General features: G+C 58.9%; 2 protein-coding genes across 9 annotated transcripts in view; one reads left to right on the plus strand and one right to left on the minus strand.

Annotated features, from left to right (window-relative positions):
- SLFNL1 (schlafen like 1) lies at nucleotides 1-6950 on the plus strand. The gene is made up of 4 exons (XM_008265481.5): nucleotides 1-420; nucleotides 2377-2895; nucleotides 2997-3140; nucleotides 3749-6950. Exons 1-4 carry the CDS (start codon nucleotides 31-33, stop codon nucleotides 3866-3868), a joined length of 1173 nt encoding a protein of 390 aa, XP_008263703.2. The 5' UTR covers nucleotides 1-30; the 3' UTR covers nucleotides 3869-6950.
- CTPS1 (CTP synthase 1) overlaps nucleotides 6518-18292 on the minus strand; it is a 26951-nt gene continuing 15176 nt past the window's right edge. For 7 of the 8 annotated variants that reach the window (XM_089300897.1, XM_051857892.3, XM_089300898.1 and 4 more), the window contains 12 exons: nucleotides 17372-17523; nucleotides 15588-15720; nucleotides 14332-14420; nucleotides 13648-13742; nucleotides 12974-13036; nucleotides 11646-11689; nucleotides 10252-10348; nucleotides 9385-9440; nucleotides 9207-9303; nucleotides 8755-8899; nucleotides 8207-8300; nucleotides 6518-7250 (listed from right to left, as the gene is read on the minus strand). In XM_089300897.1, the coding sequence (XP_089157023.1) occupies nucleotides 8216-8300; nucleotides 8755-8899; nucleotides 9207-9303; nucleotides 9385-9440; nucleotides 10252-10348; nucleotides 11646-11689; nucleotides 12974-13036; nucleotides 13648-13742; nucleotides 14332-14420; nucleotides 15588-15720; nucleotides 17372-17523 (1056 nt within the window). In that variant the 3' untranslated portion in view covers nucleotides 6518-7250; nucleotides 8207-8215. The remainder of the gene's footprint in view (nucleotides 7251-8206; nucleotides 8301-8754; nucleotides 8900-9206; nucleotides 9304-9384; nucleotides 9441-10251; nucleotides 10349-11645; nucleotides 11690-12973; nucleotides 13037-13647; nucleotides 13743-14331; nucleotides 14421-15587; nucleotides 15721-17371; nucleotides 17524-18292) is intronic. The other variant, XM_051857893.3, reaches the window with a different exon arrangement.

Here is an 18292-nt window from a genome sequence, read left to right on the forward strand (position 1 = left end):
TCAGTGTACACGCAGACGTGGGAGACCCCCATGGAGCCCCTGGGTGAGCAGCCCCTACCAGCACTGCCCCAAGAAGAGACCCCACCCAAGGACTCAGGCCTGGAGGCAGAGCCCAGCACGCACACCCTCTACGTGGGCCACCTGAACCCCCAGTTCTCCGTGCCTGTGCTCGCCTGCCTGCTGCGGGACACCCTGGAGCGGCTGCAGCTGCCAGTGGCCCGGGAGGACATCGAGGTGGTGCGGCGGCCCGGGAAGGCCTACGCACTGGTGCACGTGGCCACTCCCAAGGCCGCCCTGGGCTCGCTGCCCTGGCGCCTGCAGATGGCCTTGGAGGAGCACCTGATTGTCAAGGAGGTGGCGGCGCGTGGGAAGGAGCTGGTGCTGGCTGAGGGCCGGGGCCCCCTGCTGAGCCGCAGAGAGGTGAGTGTCTTTGCCCCAGCCCGCTCCTGGGGCTCCACCCCCAGAGAGGCCTGCCTGTGGGTGGCCTCTGAGGGCCTGGGACAGGTCCACCCACCTCCCCGCAGGGGGACGCTGCCCCGCACCGCGCCTCCCACCCAGCTGCTGTGTGCGGCTCCTCAACAGGCCTCCGGCCTTCCAGCCTCGGGGCCCCGGGGCCCTCAGGCCCACAAGGGCCCAGACCTTTCTCCTTGGCCTGTCTCAGCTGTTCAGTCGGCAAACACCAGTGCCCTCTCAGTGCCAGGAGTGAGGCACAGCCGCAGGTCACCATGGTGGCTGCGAGGCGAGGCGCTGTGCTTGCTGCCATGTCAGGACAGAGTTGCCAGGGAAGTGGGATCCGGGCTGGGACTTAGAGAGCTGGATGGGCACATGAGGGAAGGACACTTTGAGCAGGGAACACGTGCAAAGAGGGGTGTCGGTGCATTGTGCGTGCAGAAGGGAGTGCATTGTGTGTGCAAAGGGAGGTGTCAGCGCAGTGCGTGCAGGACACTGGCACGTCCCTGGTGCCCGGGCCACGGCCGCAGGGGCCCCCAAGGAAGGAAGCTGGGCCAGGGGGCCAGGCCCAGGCCCCTGTGGGCTGTAGACGAAGGCGCAGCCAGGGTCAAGGGCTGGCTCTAACCAGGGTGGGAGGTCACTGGCAGATCACCTCGGGAGACCCGGGTTTCTCTTTAGGGTGAGCACCATGGTGTTTAAAACTGTTGCAGAACTAAACAGCTCGCTGACTTGACTCTTCAACATACGTGCGCCGAGTTCATGTTTGTATGACAGTTTTACCAGGTTGCTAGGACTGGGGAGCCGCAGGGCCCATAGGAACGTGCCTCTCACTCCTGCCCCAGTCCAGGCTGCGCTCCCAGCCCTGCAAGGCAGCAGTCAGAAAAAAGGTGTGACGGTGGAGCAGCAGTCCAACTTGCATTTAGGGCCAGTGAGGAGGGGGCGCTGGAAAGAGGAGCACCTGGAGACCGGGTGAGGCCCACACCAGAGAAGTGGCCAGGACACAGATTTTTTTTTTTTTTTTTAGGTTTATTTATTTGTTTGAGAGGCAGAGTTCCAGAGAGGGAGAAGGAGGTCTTCCCTCTGCTGGTTCACTTCCTAAATGGCCACAACGGCCAGAGCTGGGCTGATCTGAAGCCAGGAGCTTCTTCCGGGTCTCCCAGGTGGTTGCAAGGGCCCAAGCACTAGGCCCATCCTCCACTGCTTTCCCAGGCCATAGCAGAGAGCTGGATCAGAAGAGGAGCAGCCAGGACTTGAACCAGCACCCATATGGGATGCCGGTGCCACAGGCAGAGGCTTAACCTACTGCACCACAGCACCAGCCCCAACATGGAAGTTTTGAGAGCCCTCAGAGCATGAACTGTGGGAAGGGCCTCAGGAGGGGCAGAGTATGGAACGGGCTTGTCCACTGCGGTCAGCAAAGGTTTCAGGGGAACAGGGAGTGGCAGGGTCTCAGAGCCTCTCAGTTCCGGGACCTGCAGCTGTCACTGGAGTGTGGGAACAGTGCGGTTCCAGGCATCAGAAGCCCATCTGCAACCCACATGGGCGAGGTCAGCCCCAGGTGTCCCAGCTTCCAGCCCTGAGAAGGGGAACTCTCTCTCCTTGCCCACCTAGGAAGAGAGCCCAGCGCAGCGGGCAAAGGAGCAGGTGGCTTGAGCCCTTGACCCAGCAGGGTTGGCCCTCGCTGGCTGCGCGAGGTTGGGTGGCTTGGAGTTCAAGCGGGGCAGCAGTGAGCCCCTGAACCTGGTTCACCCACACGCCTCCCTCAACAGTGAGGGTGGAACTGGGCCCCGCAGCCCAGGAGGGGTACGGGATGCCCGTGGAGGCCAGACCCAGGCAGGTGCGGGCTGGGGTTCTGGCAGTCCCTTGAGGTGGCAGGGAGCTCCGCGTTGGCCTCAGCCCATCCATCCTGACCTCACCCACCTGCAGGAGGAGGACAGCGGCCCCAGCCCAGGCCCCAGCCCTGGCCCCAGCCCAGGCTCCGGTTTCCTGAAGCCCGCGCGGCCCCCAGGCCTCTCTCCCAACGGGCCCTGGACCCGGCCGCAGTGGAGCCCCCAGGCCCGGCCCAGCGGCGTGCGCTCCGACAGCGCCATTGCGCACCAGGAGATCCTGGGCCAGGAGCGGCTCTTCCAGGGCGCCTTCCTGGGCAGCGAGACGCGCAACGTGGAGTTCAAGCGGGGCAGCGGCGAGTACCTGAGCCTGGCCTTCAAACACCACGTGCGGCGCTACACGTGCGCCTTCCTCAACAGCGAGGGTGGCAGCCTGCTGGTGGGCGTGGAGGACAGCGGCCGCGTGCAGGGCATCCGATGCAGCCACCGCGACGAGGACCGCGCGCGCCTGCTCGTGGACTCCATCCTGCAGGGCTTCAAGCCCCAGGTCTTCCCTGACGCCTACACCCTCACCTTCATCCCCGTCGTCAGCACTGCCCCGAGCAACACCCCCCTCAAGGTGAGCCCCAGGGCGGGGAGCAGGCAGGAGCGACCTGGGTGTGGCTGGGCAGCGGTCCACGGTCAGGTGCGGTGCGGCCCAGTTGCTGTTGCCCCTCGCAGGTGCTACGCCTGACCGTGCACGCCCCCAAGGTGCAGGGCGAGCCGCAGCTCTACGAGACAGACCAGGGGGAGGTGTTCCTGCGGCGCGACGGGAGCATCCAGGGCCCGCTGTCTGTCAGTGCCATCCAGCAGTGGTGCAGGCAGGTGAGGAGGCCGGGGCCGGGGAGCCCAGGCCCATCTCGGGCCCGCTCGACCACCCCTTGGGCCAGCTCTCAGGCGTCACCACAATGGAGGGGTTGCATTCACATAACCGCAGTTCGTTCTGTGGCTGGGGGGAAAGGGCAGACCCAAGGCATCCTCCTTTTAAACACCTACACCCCACTTCCCGCAGCGCCCGAGACCTCCACCCCCACCCCCTGCAGTCAGAGCGGTGGAGGCACTCGATTGCTGTGTGGATGGGGAGAGTGAACTAAGGGGCCCCTGTACCATGTTGTAGGGGAGACGCTCACAAGAGGGTGCAGAGGAGCATGGGCCATGGTCCCAAGGAAAAGCCTTTTCAAGAGTTAAGAGTGGGGCGGGGCTGGTGGAGGGGAACGGGCGTGGCCGGGTGGCACCTGGGGAGGTCCCAGAGGGTGGCTTGCTGCTGGCTTCCCTCAGGACCCCAGCGCTGACTTAGCCAATAGGCAGCATGGCCAAGGGGCCTGGCTCCCCCAAAGCCAAGGCCTCCCAGGCTCAGGTTCAACCCTAGGTGAGAGGCGGACAGGCCCAAGAGCATGGCGGCCTGGCCATCAGCTCCCGCGCTGTCCCCCCAGAAGTGGATGGTGGAGCTGAGCAGACTGGAGGAGAAAGTCAAGGTGCTGACGGTGGAGAAGGAGCAGCTACAGCAGCGGCGGCGGCACTGGCCCGTCTCCTGCACCTGCTGTGTCCTGTGAGGCCCCAGGCAGCAGGCAGGTGCTGCCCTCTGGGCAGGGAGAGCCGGGAGCTCCTATTTGGGCCTAAGTCCTCCTGACGGGGAAGCACACTGCGCACAGGCTGGTCCCCACGTGGCTCTGACCCTGAGCAGACCCCCATCTGTGCGGCTGAGACATTGCTCTCAGGCCCCAAAGGAACCCCACTTTCAGAAAGGACTGTACAAACATGGCCAGTGTCACCCCAGGGCCGAGCTACACAGGGCTGTCCTCCCTGGGACGTTTGGCTTGCCCAGGCCAGGGTCTATGCTGGGCAGGGGCGGGGCCTGTCCAGACCTGGTTTACTTGCTGCAACTTGTGGCTGTCAAAGCTTCTTAATAAATTCCTTGCCCCCGGGCCACGAGTGGTTATTTCTAGTACACTTGGTCGGCAGGTCAGGTGCCGCTGGGTTGTGTCCCGCGCCAGCCCTCTGCTGGCCAGAAGCCACAGCCTGCATGGGTTCCTGCTGCAGAGCTGTGGGGTGGGAGCCCAGCGGTCAGGTTCCAGCCCAGCCCTATCCTGAAGGCCAAGGGCTTGGGGCAAAGGGCTGTGTGCCTCTGGCTTCAGTTTCTTCACCTGTGACAGCGGTGCGGGCAGGGGCCGGCGCCCTGTGTCTGTGCTGGCCAGGGCACAGCAGCACCTGCGCAGCAAGGGTCTGACTGCCGCTCCGCGGCCCCTCTGGGCGCTGCCGAGGACTCACTATGACCAGGGGCCATGCTGCTCCCCGTCAGGAGCGAGGCCCGACAGCTCCGTGCAGCTCCCCACCTGAGCTCAGCTCCTCCGGCCCTCGCACAGGCCATGCCAGCCTTGCTGCCCAGCTGGTTTCATGAGCACTCCTGCCTCAGGCCTTGGCCCTGCCCCCAGATCTCTGTGCTCACCACCTTCGCTACCCTCCCTGTCCCAAACCACACCCCTCCCAACCCTGCCATCCCCTCTCCAGGTGCTGTTGCACGGAGTCCTTGTATTTGTTTTTACCCCCCGCCCCACGCACCCCGTAACACACTGCAGCGCTCAGTGGCCTCAGGACTGCTGCTCACTAAGGCTCAGGACCAATAGCTGGCATGTGGCAGATGCGGCCAGCTGTGCTGATCAATCGATCAGGCACAGTGTGAGTCCCCGCTGCTCTGCTTCCGACCCAGCTCCCTGCTGATGTGCCTGGGAAGGCGATGGAAGATGGCCCGAGTGCTTGGATTCCCACACCCATGTGGGAGACCGGGAAGAAGCTCCTGGCTTCAGCCTGGCCCAACCCTGGCTACTGAGGCCATCTGGGGGGTGAGGCAGCAGATGGAAGATCTCTGTCTCTCCCTCTGTCACTCTGCCTTTCAAATAAATCCTTTTTTCTTAAAGAATACTCCTAAATTTTGGATCTGAGCCACCAGACCCGCCCGGAGCCTTGTCACATTGTGTAAACTGAGGTTCCGTGGACCACACCGTGGCAGATCCCTCCCACCCGCCCACTCCCAAGGTTAACCTTGGCCACGCCCGCAGAGCAGACATGGAGCTCTGGCACCCCAGCCAGCCCCTCCGTCGGCAGCCAGGCAGCTCCCTGGGCCGGTCCCAGCTGCCTGGAGAGCTGGTTTTCTCACTTAGCCAACAGGATGCAGCCTTGCCTTGGACACGGTTCATACTGGTCACAGGGTTCTTCAAATGTGACCACAGATGTGTGTGTCCAGACAGCTCCCAAATCCCCAGGGCCGGTCAGAGAGGTGGCATCTGGGCAGGCTCCAGCACCAGGCTCCGCACTGGGGGCGAGTCCTCAGGAGCGTGCCTGGGGGGCTTGAGCTGGTGAACTGGAAAGGCGGGGCTGCTCCAGCCCGCAGACTGGGGGGTTTCTGAGAGCACCCAGAGGAAGCAGGCTGAGGCACGGATCGCCGACACCAGGCCTGGAAGGTGGGCAGCCCAGCTCCGGTCCTGGCAGCTGGCAGTCTTGTATGCCACAGCCGGGGTGCTGGGGCAGGCGGAGCTCTGCAAGCCCTGGGAGCCATCTGGGGTCCCTGCACCTGACTGGCCTGCCAGGGCCACCTTCGATGGGCAGGAACACAAGAGCTCAAAGGTAAAGCACCCACACTGGCCCAAACCCTCGCTGTCTCGGGGGCACAGCGGGACCGCAGGCCCAGCGGGCCACACTGCGAGCACCGAGAGCAGCACGGAGAGCTTCGGAGAGGAGGCCGTCCGCCACCTGCTCTCGGGGGCGCAGACCAGGGACTGAAGGACTGGGATGGGCCGCAGCCAGCTCAGCCCTTCTGCTGCCTGGTGGCCGGAGGGTGAGTGGGCACCAATGGCACCGACATCCCCTCTGTTCGCTCTGGAGGGGAAGACCCTTGGGACAGTGACCTTTAGCTGGGAAGCTGCGGCCAGAGGAAGCGCTGGGGAGGCCTGTGTTCCGCTGCTCCCTGCCACGGGGGGGTGTCTGCAGAGGGGACTCCCCCATAACCCCTGCTGCTTCCCTCCCATCAGAAGCCTTCTGGAAAATTCTGGATCCTATTAACAAAAAAGCTCGTCCCTTAGTTTTTACAACAAACTGCCGGATGCTCACTGCAGGAGAGCCCAGCACCCACAGCTCGGGCCTGCATGCAGCACGCTGGGCCCGCAGGCCTGCTCCAGGCAGTGGCACAGACACCAAACCAAGCCATCTCTTGCTCTGTGGGATTTATTTCTTAAGTTAGAGCATAGCCCAGGCCCGGCCGGCGGCCAGCGGCACGCGGCTGGGCTCCCCGTCCCGTCAGTTAAGAAAATAGCTTTCCTGATGCGTTCCAGCTGCAGTCACACCGCCCTGGAAGAACAGTGCCCGAGTACCGCTGAGTGGCCGGGGCCCACAGCGCAGTCTCCCCAGCTCCCTGGTGCTTGCTGAGTGACCCCTTGATGCAAGGAGCGCCCAGCCCCGGCGGAAGCGCGGATGTAAAGGCAGAGTCTGTCTTCAGAGACAGACTCTCCTTCATGTGATGCCAAATGGACCGGTCCACGCTCCAACCCCAGGCGGTTCTGAGACTCCCCTGCTCTCAGCGGCAAGCAGCACCCTCAGGTCCCGGCCAGAACGGCCCTGGGTGACGGAGCCGCCCGCGCGGCACCTGCAGATCCACAGCGACACGAGGTAGTTGGAGAAACGGCGGTGATGGGTCCTCCGCCAGCCCCGGGCGTCGGCCTCTCGTCCCAACGCTCGACTGCAAAAGAAGCGCGTGTCCAACAGGCAGTGCACGTGCGGAGGGGCCAGCACACGTGGTGGGACATGCACGTGCCAAAGGTTTCCAGATACCCTTCCCCGTAATAAAATAATCTTAATAAAAACATAATTTAAAGGAAGTGTCAAAAGCCAAGTGTAGAATCCAAGCTGTAAACTTAAAGTCCGAAGGCTCTCAACGAATCGTCCCTGTGTGAAACAAAAAATTAGCATTCAACAGGATGTCTGCACAGTAAAGTTACCATTTACAGGCCACTGCCCCGGCGGTCACTGCCCGTCTCCCAGGGTACTCGTAGGCACCTGACGCAGCCGGGGGCCACTCCCGACCCCATCGGCTCCCACCCCACCGCTGCGGGCCGCTGCTCTGCACAGTGCCCAGCCGCCTACCAGCGCCCCTGCAGGCAGCTCTCCCCGGCAGGGCACCCAGAAACCCCACATGGCGGCCCAGTCAGCCACCCGGCCCTACTCCTGACACTCGCTCCTCAGAGCCCACTGCCGCCGCTACAGTCGCTGTCACTTGGGAGGCCAGCCGGCAAGGTAGAAGGGCGCAGGACCGCGGTCCCCAGCTTGCACCGGCCCCCGCCAGCAGCAGAGGCCACTGGCGCCCAGGGAGGTCCACCTGCCCAGGCCATGCGGCGGGAGCCCCAGCGGCCTGGGTCCCCACCAGACAGCCCTTTGCAGCCCCCCACCAGCAGAATCTCTGCCAACACAGTCCGCTCTGGGTCTAAAGGGTTCCCAGTTCACGTCGCCGCTCGTGGTTACTGCACACCACAACTCAAGACCCGGTCAGTCTGAAGACAAGCGTTGAAGGCTGCGCTTGGTCTGGAGGGACTTCCAGGTGAGCCGCGGTCAACGCCAAGCCGCTCTGTGAGCAGCAGCTGTCAGCGCTTCCCGCCGGAAGCCTGAGGCTGGGAAGGTGCCTGGGACTCACGGACACACTGCTGCCTCCTCCCCTGCTCCAGGCTCGCAGCCACAAGAAACAACAGGGCCCAAGAACCCCGCGCCCCAGGACGCCCCCACTGTGGCCACCGGCAGGGTACACCCTCTGCGGGCCACACCTGCGCCCTCAGCCTCTGCCGTACATTCTTGCAATCCCAGCGTCTGCCCGTCTGCTTCGCTTTCCCTGAACTAAAAACGTCACTTACGTTCCCAACTCAGTCATGGTTGATCGATGGAAACTTGAGCTCCGTGATCTCGGAGTCGGGGGAGCTGCTTCCACTTCTGTCGCTGTAGGTGTCCCTGCAGAATTCCCACGGTTTGTTCACCATCTGTCACCAGGACCTCACTGTCCTGCCCTGCTCCCGTAGCCACCGTGACAACGGGGACCCTGGTCTGCACCCGGCAGAAACCACACTCCTCGCCGCGCCACCCCCAGCACGGGGTGCAGGGCTGCAGGGCTGCTCTCCAGGGTACAGGGGCCATCACCCCACTGGTGGTTCAGCATGACGTGATGCCCAGACCAGCTACCAGCTGGGGATAAGGGCAACACAGGCCGCACGCCCCGCCCCTGCAGCTTCCCCACAGTGCAGCCAGGGGAGCCCCTGGCGAAGGGGAAGGACACGCAGGGCCCCCTGCGAGCACACCAGCCCGGGCGCGGTGGCTTGTGCTGGAGACTGCGGGGCACCTCCCCGTGGCCAGCCTGGTGCCGCTTAAAGGACGGGCAGGCAGATGAGGAGGAGATGAAGAGCCGCACCTGGGCGAGAGCCTGCAGCCTTTCTGGAGGTAATGCGGGAGCCGCCCCACCGAGGCCAGCAGGAGGCCGAAGTACGGCGGGGAGGGCTTGATGGGTCGCGACAGGAACTCAGGGTGGTACTGAACGCCGACAAAGAAAGGATGATCTGAAACAAATCCACAGGAACCGCTATGTGTGTTGTGCACAGGACGCCACAGCAGGGAGGTATCACGTGGTTTCCCCCGCCAGAGACTCTGAAGGGGCGGGCAGACGGACCCGGCTGGGGGGCCTCTCCGGGCTCCTCCCCGGGACCGGCTCCTGGGACTCCCAGCAGCTGGCACGCAGTTCACTGGAGCTGACGGGCGTTCAGTACCAAGGTCAAGCTCTCCTTTGGCAGGGGTTAAACACAAGGCCGCGTGCAGGGCTGCAGCTTCCCGACATGGGCAGGGGGGACACAGCGTGCAGACAATCACCTTCCAACTCCACGATCTCCATTCTCTCTCCTTCAACATCTTGGCCGACGAACTTCAAGCCCTGCTCTTCCAGACACTTCTTGAGGACTGGATTCACCTGTTGAAGCACGAGACGTCAGCGACCGGCCTCGCCACCCACGGGCTCTGCAGAGACGCGCAAAGAGCGCTCGACTCTCACCTCGAACCTGTGGCGGTGCCGCTCCTCCAGGAAGTCTGCGTCTCCGTAGAGCTTCCCTGCAGGACAGCCCAGGCCTCGCGTCAAGAACGGATCTCATGAAAGAGCCCACCCTCCCCTGCTTCCCGGTCCCGTCTCCTGAGTGTGCCAGCTGCCGCCGCCATGGCTCCCCTGCTCCTCATGGCACGGCCTAGACTCTTTCTCGGCTCTCTCTGGCCACACCAAGGAGAGGCATCCCAGCCATGGACCCCACCAGCCTCTGATGCCAACAGAGCGGGAAGAGCCCTGCCAGGTGACTGCCGCACCTGCACGCAGGCTGCCAGCCGAGACCCCCGCGTGCCCAGGGGAGAGCTGGGAGGACCTGGAGATCAAGCGGCCACTGCGGGACCACCATACAGACACAAGGGTGCCTCAGCTAAGACGAGGGCAAGGAAAACAACACCTGCACGGAGTTACTTCCTTTCAGCCTTTCCCTAAATCTCTAGCACCTACTCGTACTGTGTTGGCATAAAATCTACTTAGACTGAACCCCAGGGAGTTGCTGTTTTTGTAGGGTAAAAATCAACTCTCAGCACTCCCTGCTTCCACTGGCTAGGACAGGAACCTAACAGGTTACACTGGATTGAACCTGCCTGCCTCGTTCCACGGCGCTGTCCACACCATGGTCCCCGCCACACCGCCAGGGCCCCGCAGAGCCCACGCTGCTGGTCTGGAGCTTACAGAACCGTAAACAGGTGTGATTAGGAGGGGGAAAAGAACTTCAAAAGCAAGAACAAAACCCGAAAATGTCAGCGGAGCCACAGCATCACCCTAAGACACGCGTCCTGCCCGAGCCACGCCCAAACCAGGCCGGCTCCCAGCAGCTCTTACTCATGACCGAGTTCTTGGTCTGGAACAGGGTTCTCCTCTTGCCCAGCCTCATGGTGCCGCCCATCTGCCCGGGGTTGTGTTCGGGCATGTCTATGACCTGGAGAGGTTCAGAAAACAGACATGGACTACCAAACCCTGCTGCTCCACCAACCAGCCCTGCCTAATGACAGATGTTCTGTCACCATGGAAACACCTCCCGACAACCACCTTCAGCCCACCCTCATGGTCACCACACTGTGTAGCACCCAGCCCCGCTACTGGGCAAGTGCTATGAGGCTGGAGTACGTCATAAGGACCATGAGGACAGACCGGGCACAGCGGTGTCTCCCCCACCGGCCCATGCGCTGCTCACAGGCAAGGGAGCTAGCAAGCACCCAGGAGACGCCTTCGCAGGTGACAGAGGGCTGTGCAGCGTGCCAGCGACAGCCCCACTCACCTCCCAGCCCGTGCCCTGCTCTCCCCACCCAAAGGTCCCACACTCCCAAACCTTCCCTTCGACCCTCCTGTCTGTCCCTCCCCTAGGAGCCCTAACAGCCCAGTGGGATGAGCAGTGCTGTGACACAGGAGTTGCCGGGCCCAGGAGAGCTCTGGCCACCACGAGGCCACTGGGCACAAGTCTCCCAGCAGTTCTTGAGTCACACACCCATCTCCCAAGATGGCTGTTGGAGTTTACATATTAATATAAGGACTTAAAACCTTCATTTTGGTGCAAAATTAATGTGAAATCCATGCATAATTTACTTACAATATGCATCCTCTATTAATGTGATGATCCCGTGTGTGTGTGTGTGTGTTTGTGTGTCTCATATTAGGATTATTTATCAGGGTCGGCACTGTGACACAGCGGGTTAAAGTCCTGGCCTGAAGCGCCGGCATCCCATATGGGTGCCGGTTCTAGTCTCAGCTGCTCCTCTTCTGATCCAGCTCTCTGCTATGGCCTGGGAAAGCAGTGGGAGACCAGGAAGAAGCTCCTGGCTCCTGGCTTCGAATCAGCACAGCTCTGGCCACTGTGGCCACCTGGGGAGTGAACCAGCGGATGGGAGACCTCTCTCTCTCTGTCACTCTGACTTTTGAATAAATAAATAAATCTTAAAAAAAAAAAAAAGGATTATTTATCAAGCACTCCCAGGCTCTGAGGAGAGTGGGGATGGGGAATTATCTTCATCAGGAAGGTTTTCCCAGTGGCCAGGCTAGCATCTGTCTTAGAAACTTTCTGGGGTTAAGCTGGAACGGTGAGGGGAAATGACGATGAAAAGGACGCCCCATCTGGTAGGTCCGAGGGCCCAAGACATCAGGGTCTCTGGAATGGAGCCAGCAGCTCCCGCGTCCTGTCTGCAGCCAATCACATTCGCAGGGCCCCTCCCACACTCCTCTGAGGTTCATGCACCACTCACCACAGGATGACTGGTCTTAGGATCAAACTCCGTAGAATTGGCATCTGAAAAATTAGAATTCTTGAGTTGTAAAAACAGTTACAAATGAAAGTGATTACCTCAGACACACTGCCGAGCGCTAAGCCACAATTTCCCTTCGCGGTTTAAAGTCGGTCGATGATTAGAACAAAAACTGGAGACTATTTCTAAGACACGAAGTACTAAATACACAAACACAAGTGAGTTTCTCCCACTCATCTTTAACTCTCTGTGAAGTCCAACTGCACAAAAGCAATGGCCTAACCTCCATCTTTCTTTAGAAAATGTGCTTTTATGGCATTTCTTACATTGTCTTAATTCCTTCCCTTTAAGTCTTAGACTCTGTCTCTCTCCAAGATGAGCAAGCACTAGTTTTCCAATTTCTTTCATCCTCAGAATCAACCGCTTTGCTCAAGAGCCAACTCGGAAGTTACCTGCCGGCAACTCAGTAAGAACGCACGCACCTCTGAATCTCAGGCAAAACTGCCGAGGGCTGAACAGCAGGGAACCAGCTCCTGCACAGCGTTTCCGGCTCTTTCCATGGGCACGCAAGGCACCGTTACCTCCCAGGTCTGAAGCAGGGGTCCATCTCAACTAGGGGCGAGTTCTACCACCAAGTCACTTGCCCACTGGGAGCCCAGGTGAGACGGGCTGGACTATGAAAGGGTGCAGGGAGCCCCCACCACGAACCAGCCTGAGTGGTGGGACCGTCCCTACCCAGATGCAGAAGGCAGGACTAAGGGACATACTATGCTGCCCACCAGACTGAGCCACCCTTCCCCAGGGTCACTGTGAAGCAGCCTCTCAAAACAGGGGCCAGGACACCCAGCTGCACCACAGCTGGCTTCGAGCACCACTGCGCAGTGCACAGCCGGGCTGCGTCTGCGCTCCTCTGGACTGCTCCATTTGTCACAGAAGGACGTTGGTCTGAAAACCCAGTATTTGTAAGCTGGGCTACGAAGAACAGACTGGCCAACCATCCCAGCATGGCCTTGTAAGCCACACTCCTAGGATTCACGCCCGTGCGGTCCCTGCCCGACTCTGGCTTAGCTACGCGCCTGGCTTTGGCTGACAGGTGGCTTTCATTTTGGAGGCCAGGCCCCTGGGGGGGGTGTGTGTGTGTGTGTGTGTGGCCATGGTTATCAGAGAGAATCTCCTGAACAGGAAGTCGCAGGAGCAGGAAGCAACAGCCACTTTCTCAGCCACGCTCCCTCCTTCCTATGTGGAGGAGCCCCTCGCTGCCCGCGAGGCAGGCGTGTCCTCTGCACGGCCCCCCGGCCCCAAGGGGCGAGAGAGGCCAGCACACTCACCTTGCCATCCCAGCACATTTCTTGAAAATTCCACCACTGCTAACTGCATTCCGAGGCACACCCCTGCAAGGCGGAGGGAAGAACAAAGCTGCACTGAGAAGCAGCTCCGGGGTTTCCCCCTGGCCTGCCAAGGGCTTTGTGTCCTGCTCGGTTACGGAGGATAACCGCGCTCTCGCCACGTCCTGCTCTGACCCAGCGCCCTGCTGGCTTGCCTCACGCACATGCAGCACTGACACTGGGTCTAAGGCTGCACGAAGAACCCAGGTTCTGCGCTATCCAATGTAACAGGTACACAATATGCGGCACTTTAAACCTCAAGTTTCCTTACTCTCCCCCATTAATCTTATTTACAGCTGATCAAGTTGAAATAACACCAGCAGGCACTGAGTCACAGCCGGTGGTGCGCTGTGAGAGGACGTGAACCCTGGCACGCACGGGCTGCAGACAGCTGGGCTCGCACGCGACACGACTTCCCCATCAGCAGCTCGTTTCCTGCCGACGGCTGCATGCCTGCGCGTAGCTCCCAAGCACTGAGTTCCCAGGGAAGGCCGGCCTTCCCCAGTCACAGCAGAGGGCTGCTCTCTACCTGGGCAGCCGTCTGGGAAGACAGCCCTGGCGCTGGCAATGACCGCCCTGCCCAGCGGAGGGCTCCAGCGCACCACACAGCTCCTTACCCAGAAAAGGCTTCCTCTGTTTCCGAGCCCAGGAGATGGCCTGGATCTTTCCTTCTGTTCCTCGAACACCAAATCCGCCTGGAACCAGCACTCCACTGCACAAGACAACACGGTCCAGTTTGCGACAGTCCAGAGCAGCCACAGTCACAGCCACGGCCTGACTCCATACATCTCGCTACTGGACCGCGCTGTTCCCGGCTGTCAGTGACTGTGTGACCCCTTCGAAGGCAGACACTGAGGATATGCTTACAGACACGACTGCTGCTGTGCTGGGCCAGGCACAGAGGCCTCCGCTGCGTTTAACATATGGGAATTCATGAACAGAAATGCAACAGGGGTCCCTCGTGCCTCACAAGGCTCCCTGGAGTAGAAAGGGCCCTTCCCGGTCAGCTCAGTGCACCCGCCCCGCCACGTCCAGCTGCTCCGGGAGACATACTTGCTAACTCCGGACTACCACAAAAAGCAGCTGCCAAAAGCATTCTGGAGGGAAAACCCTTAAATGATAAGCTTCAACAGCAGATGCATACAGCAAATGGTGTCAACAAAATTGGAACAGGTTTTCTTCAGATCCAAATTTATAAGGCTTCAATCACAGAGTACGTAGTCTTTTCAGTAACTGAAAGACACTAACGAGCCGGGAAAGCCCCAGACTTGCTCCATCACTCACACCCGAGTTCCACTCACTGAGCACTGCAGAGCTTCTGCCAGGCCTCGTGGTAGCGCACAGGCTCCTCCTGCAGGGTGCTCGGCTCCAGGTCCGTAGAGTCTATGTACTGGGTGATTCAGACAAGGGAGAAAGGCAGGCTTAGAACTCTAGAGGGCATTCCCTAGTGACTATTAACTGGATAACGGTACTGAAAGGCAGACAGAGATCTCCCCCATTCACTGGTTCACTCCCCAAATGCCCACAACAGCCAGAGCTAGGCCAGGCCCAAATCAGGAGCCTAGAATCCAATCCTGCCCCGTGGTGGCGGGACTCCTGGTACCTCCCAGGGTGAACATCAGTTGGAAGTTGAAATGAGGAGCGAGGCACGGAGCCGGGACTTGAACCCAGGCACTCTGAAAAGGGATGCAGGATCCTAACCAGTGCCTTCACTCAGCCCTCTTTCGTGATTTTTTACATGACATCACCAATGTTCCATCTTTCTGAATTTTGGTTTTAAAGGTTATCTTTACATGATGCTACTTTGAAATGGAATTAAAAGGTTAAGATCCCAGCATAAACATTTCTGAGAACTTCCTGGACAGCCTTTGATGTGTAGATTTAAGAGTATTTCAGCGCCAAAATAAACTTAAGGCACCCTGAGAGGTTAAGCTGTCCATGGTCACACAGATCGTCGGCAGGCAGCACAGCCAGAGCTGCCGCCCGGCCAGCTGGCTCTGAAACCCGTGCTCTTACCCCAGCCCTGCTGCACCTGCACAGAGAGGCAGGGCTGTGCTGACATGCCAGCAGCTCAGCTGCTGCCCACGACACAGGCCGGCACCCAGGAACTGCCATTTGCCAAAAGCCACCTATGTCCCAAGCATCTGCTGGGTGAGTGGACATACTTGAGAAACCTCATCCTAACATCTCACTCAGGTAAGCCGTATGCTGCCAGCACAGGTCAGGGAAGGCAGCCCAGATGCCAGCCAAGTCCCCGAGAGCCATCAGTATCTGGAACAGCAGTGCCGGCAATTGCACATGGTGCCTCTTGCCCACTGGGGCCAACCATTCCAACAAGGCAGCTTCATTTGGCCACCTAATAGGCAGATCCAGCCACTCAGCCTTTTCTGGCCTCCATTTCTCTCCCCACCCATTATTTCCTGAAAACACTGTGCTCAAGGCCAGGAGGGGACCACATCTTTTTATGCCTCCTAAGAAATTCAGGGCGGCACAGGCACAGCAGACATGCCTGCGGCACCGACAGTACGCCTGGGTCCCCCCTCTTCAGCACTCCTACCTTGATTTCCAGTTTGTGGTTGATGGCCAGTGCCGAGTGCTCCAGAGCCTTGATGACAGAGGCATACGAGTCCGAGAACTTGGTGTATTTGCCCACGAGGGCAATGGAGCAGGTCTCGAGCAAGCGGTCATACCTGTGGAACAAAGGCCAAAAATACCCGGTCACACAGGAGGTAGGTACACCGTCGTGACATCAGAACTGCTCTTGCAAGAGAAGAAAAACATTGTCTGGGAAGAGTATTATGGGAACAACCATGACCTGAGGTCTAAAGAGGAAGCAATTTTCAGATCAACACAGCAGGTGTGGCAAAGAAAACAAGCCTTTAGAAGCTATTACAAAGAGTTTTAAAATCTCACAAACTTCTTTTTCAAAAAAACCAAGTTGGGGCAGTGTTGTGGCATAGCGGCTAAACTGCCACCTGCAGCGCCAGCATCCCATATGGGTGCCAGTTTGAGTCCCAGCTGCTACACTTCCAATCCAGCTCCCTGCTGATGCACCTGAGAAAGCAGTGGAAAATGGCCTAAGTCCCTTGTACCTGCACGGGAGACCCAGATGAAGCTCCTAGCTCCTGGCTTTGGCCTAGCCTGGCCCTGGCCACTGTGGCCATCTGGGGAGTTAACCAGTGGATGGAAGCCCCCCCCCCCCCCGTAGATCTTTCAAATAAATAAATTAATTTAAAAAAAGGAATTTTCATTTGTAAAGTAGGATTAGTAACAGACCAAAACATTTAAGTTTTGTTTAAAAAGAATCCTAAAACTGTTGGCGATTTTGGTAACTACAAGTGCATAAAAATGTTAAGATACATATCTAAAAGGACAAAGACTGAAAAGGAAAATGCCAAAATGGGAGAATCACAGAACCCTAACAGAACCCTAATAGGAGTGCTTCATCCCCAAGGCTTACAAAGATCACAGCAATTGTACAACTACAATCAGGCACACCCACTGCCCCAGGACACTGATCAAGTTGGCCGGCGCCGCGGCTCACTTGGCTAATCCTCCACCTGCGGCGCCAGCACACCAGGTTCTAGTCCCGGTCGGGGCGCCGGATTCTGTCCCGGTTGCCCCTCTTCCAGTCCAGCTCTCTGCTGTGGCCGGGAGTGCAGTGGAGGATGGCCCAAGTACTTGGGCCCTGCACCCGCATGGGAGACCAGGGGGAAGCACCTGGCTCCTGATCGGCGCAGTGCACCGGCTGTAGCAGCCATTTGGGGGGTGAACCAATGGAAGGAAGACCTTTCTCTCTGTCTCTCTCTCTCTCACTGTCTAAATCTGCCTGTAAAAAAAGAAAAAAAAAAAAAAAAAGAGCTTGCAAGTGATGTGAGGGCAGCACAAAGCTAGGGGAGGCGTCCAGGGACAGTCCTCAAAGCTGTGACTTCAGCAGATCATCCCCCGGCTCCTTCTGGTGTCGTCTCACAGCTTGGGGTGGGGACGTGGCCCGGGAGCACACCAGCAAGAGGCCACCATCCCTGTGGGCTTTAGGAGTGCGCGCAGTCTGCCACCTCTGGGATACTGGTTTCTCTGGATTGTCTGGCAGCTAGGAGACAAGCCTGACAGGAGTCCCTCTGAACTCAGTGCCTGGAGGCCTGGGGCCTGCCCAGCTCCGCCAGGACCTCTTCTGTGTCCCGGACTACACAACAGCTACGATCCTTTCTTTGCATTTCCAGGAACATTTCGCATGTAAGTGACAGCAGAAGTGCTGACGCGCTGCAGCGCAACTTAGATTCCGAGCCCCCACAAAGCAGAGAGAGGCGCCAGCACTCCCGCCCCTCCGCACAAGAGGCAAACCTGTCGGCCATCTCCTTCCACTTCATCAGCATTTTCCGTGGCTGCCTCTCAATAGGAAGGTCCAGTCTTCGAAGAAAATAATCGACAACCCCCTGCTCCTCCAACAGCAAGGGGACACGGTAAATGGATGAGACGTCGTGCACACAGATCACCTGTTTTAAAAAAAGCAAGTAACTTAACGAAAGCAAAACTAACGACGGTTCTCCAGTTTGGCTACACAACGGATCACCCAGGGGAGCTTATAAAAATCCAGAAGCCACCGTCACAGCCAGAGCACTTAAATTAGCATCTCCTGGCGGGGTGGGGCTGGGGGAAGCAGGCATCGAATTTAAGCTCCCTCAATGACCCCACTCCACAGCCAAGTTTAAGAATCACTGCACCTGAACCCTAACGGTGCAACTCAGCACAGGAACAGACCTAATAAAGGAGCTGATAACCACCTCCATGCGTGCAGGCTTGGGAAGTATTCAAAACCAATTCCTAATGTAAATTATTGATAAATTAAGAACAGAGGGGGAAATCTGAACACATAAAAAACCCACAATAAGCATTTAATGTTTGAGGTTCAAAACAAAAGCAAGAATGGTCCCATCGCCACTTCTAGTCAGTGATGTTACTAGAGATATTAGCCATTATAATTAGGTAAGAAAAGCAGACACACACACATGAACTAGAAACTAAGAGCACCAGCAGGCCTGCGGGGAAGCAACCGCACTGACAGAACTGTGGCGACGCTGCTAGGCCACAGACGGACGGCAGGGGCCAAGCGGGCCTTCCCACGGTGGGCCACGGCTAATCAGGAAACGTAATTCTTAAAAATGCCATTCACTGTAGCAACACAGTTATGAAGGCCTATACATAAATCTAAACAGCGTCTCTATAAAGAAAAGTACAGATTACCAAATAATAGTGCTTCCAATA

Source organism: Oryctolagus cuniculus, chromosome 7, assembly GCF_051225735.1.
Source record: "Oryctolagus cuniculus isolate XC-2025 breed Fujian yellow rabbit chromosome 7, ASM5122573v1, whole genome shotgun sequence".
Classification (NCBI taxonomy): domain Eukaryota; kingdom Metazoa; phylum Chordata; class Mammalia; order Lagomorpha; family Leporidae; genus Oryctolagus; species Oryctolagus cuniculus.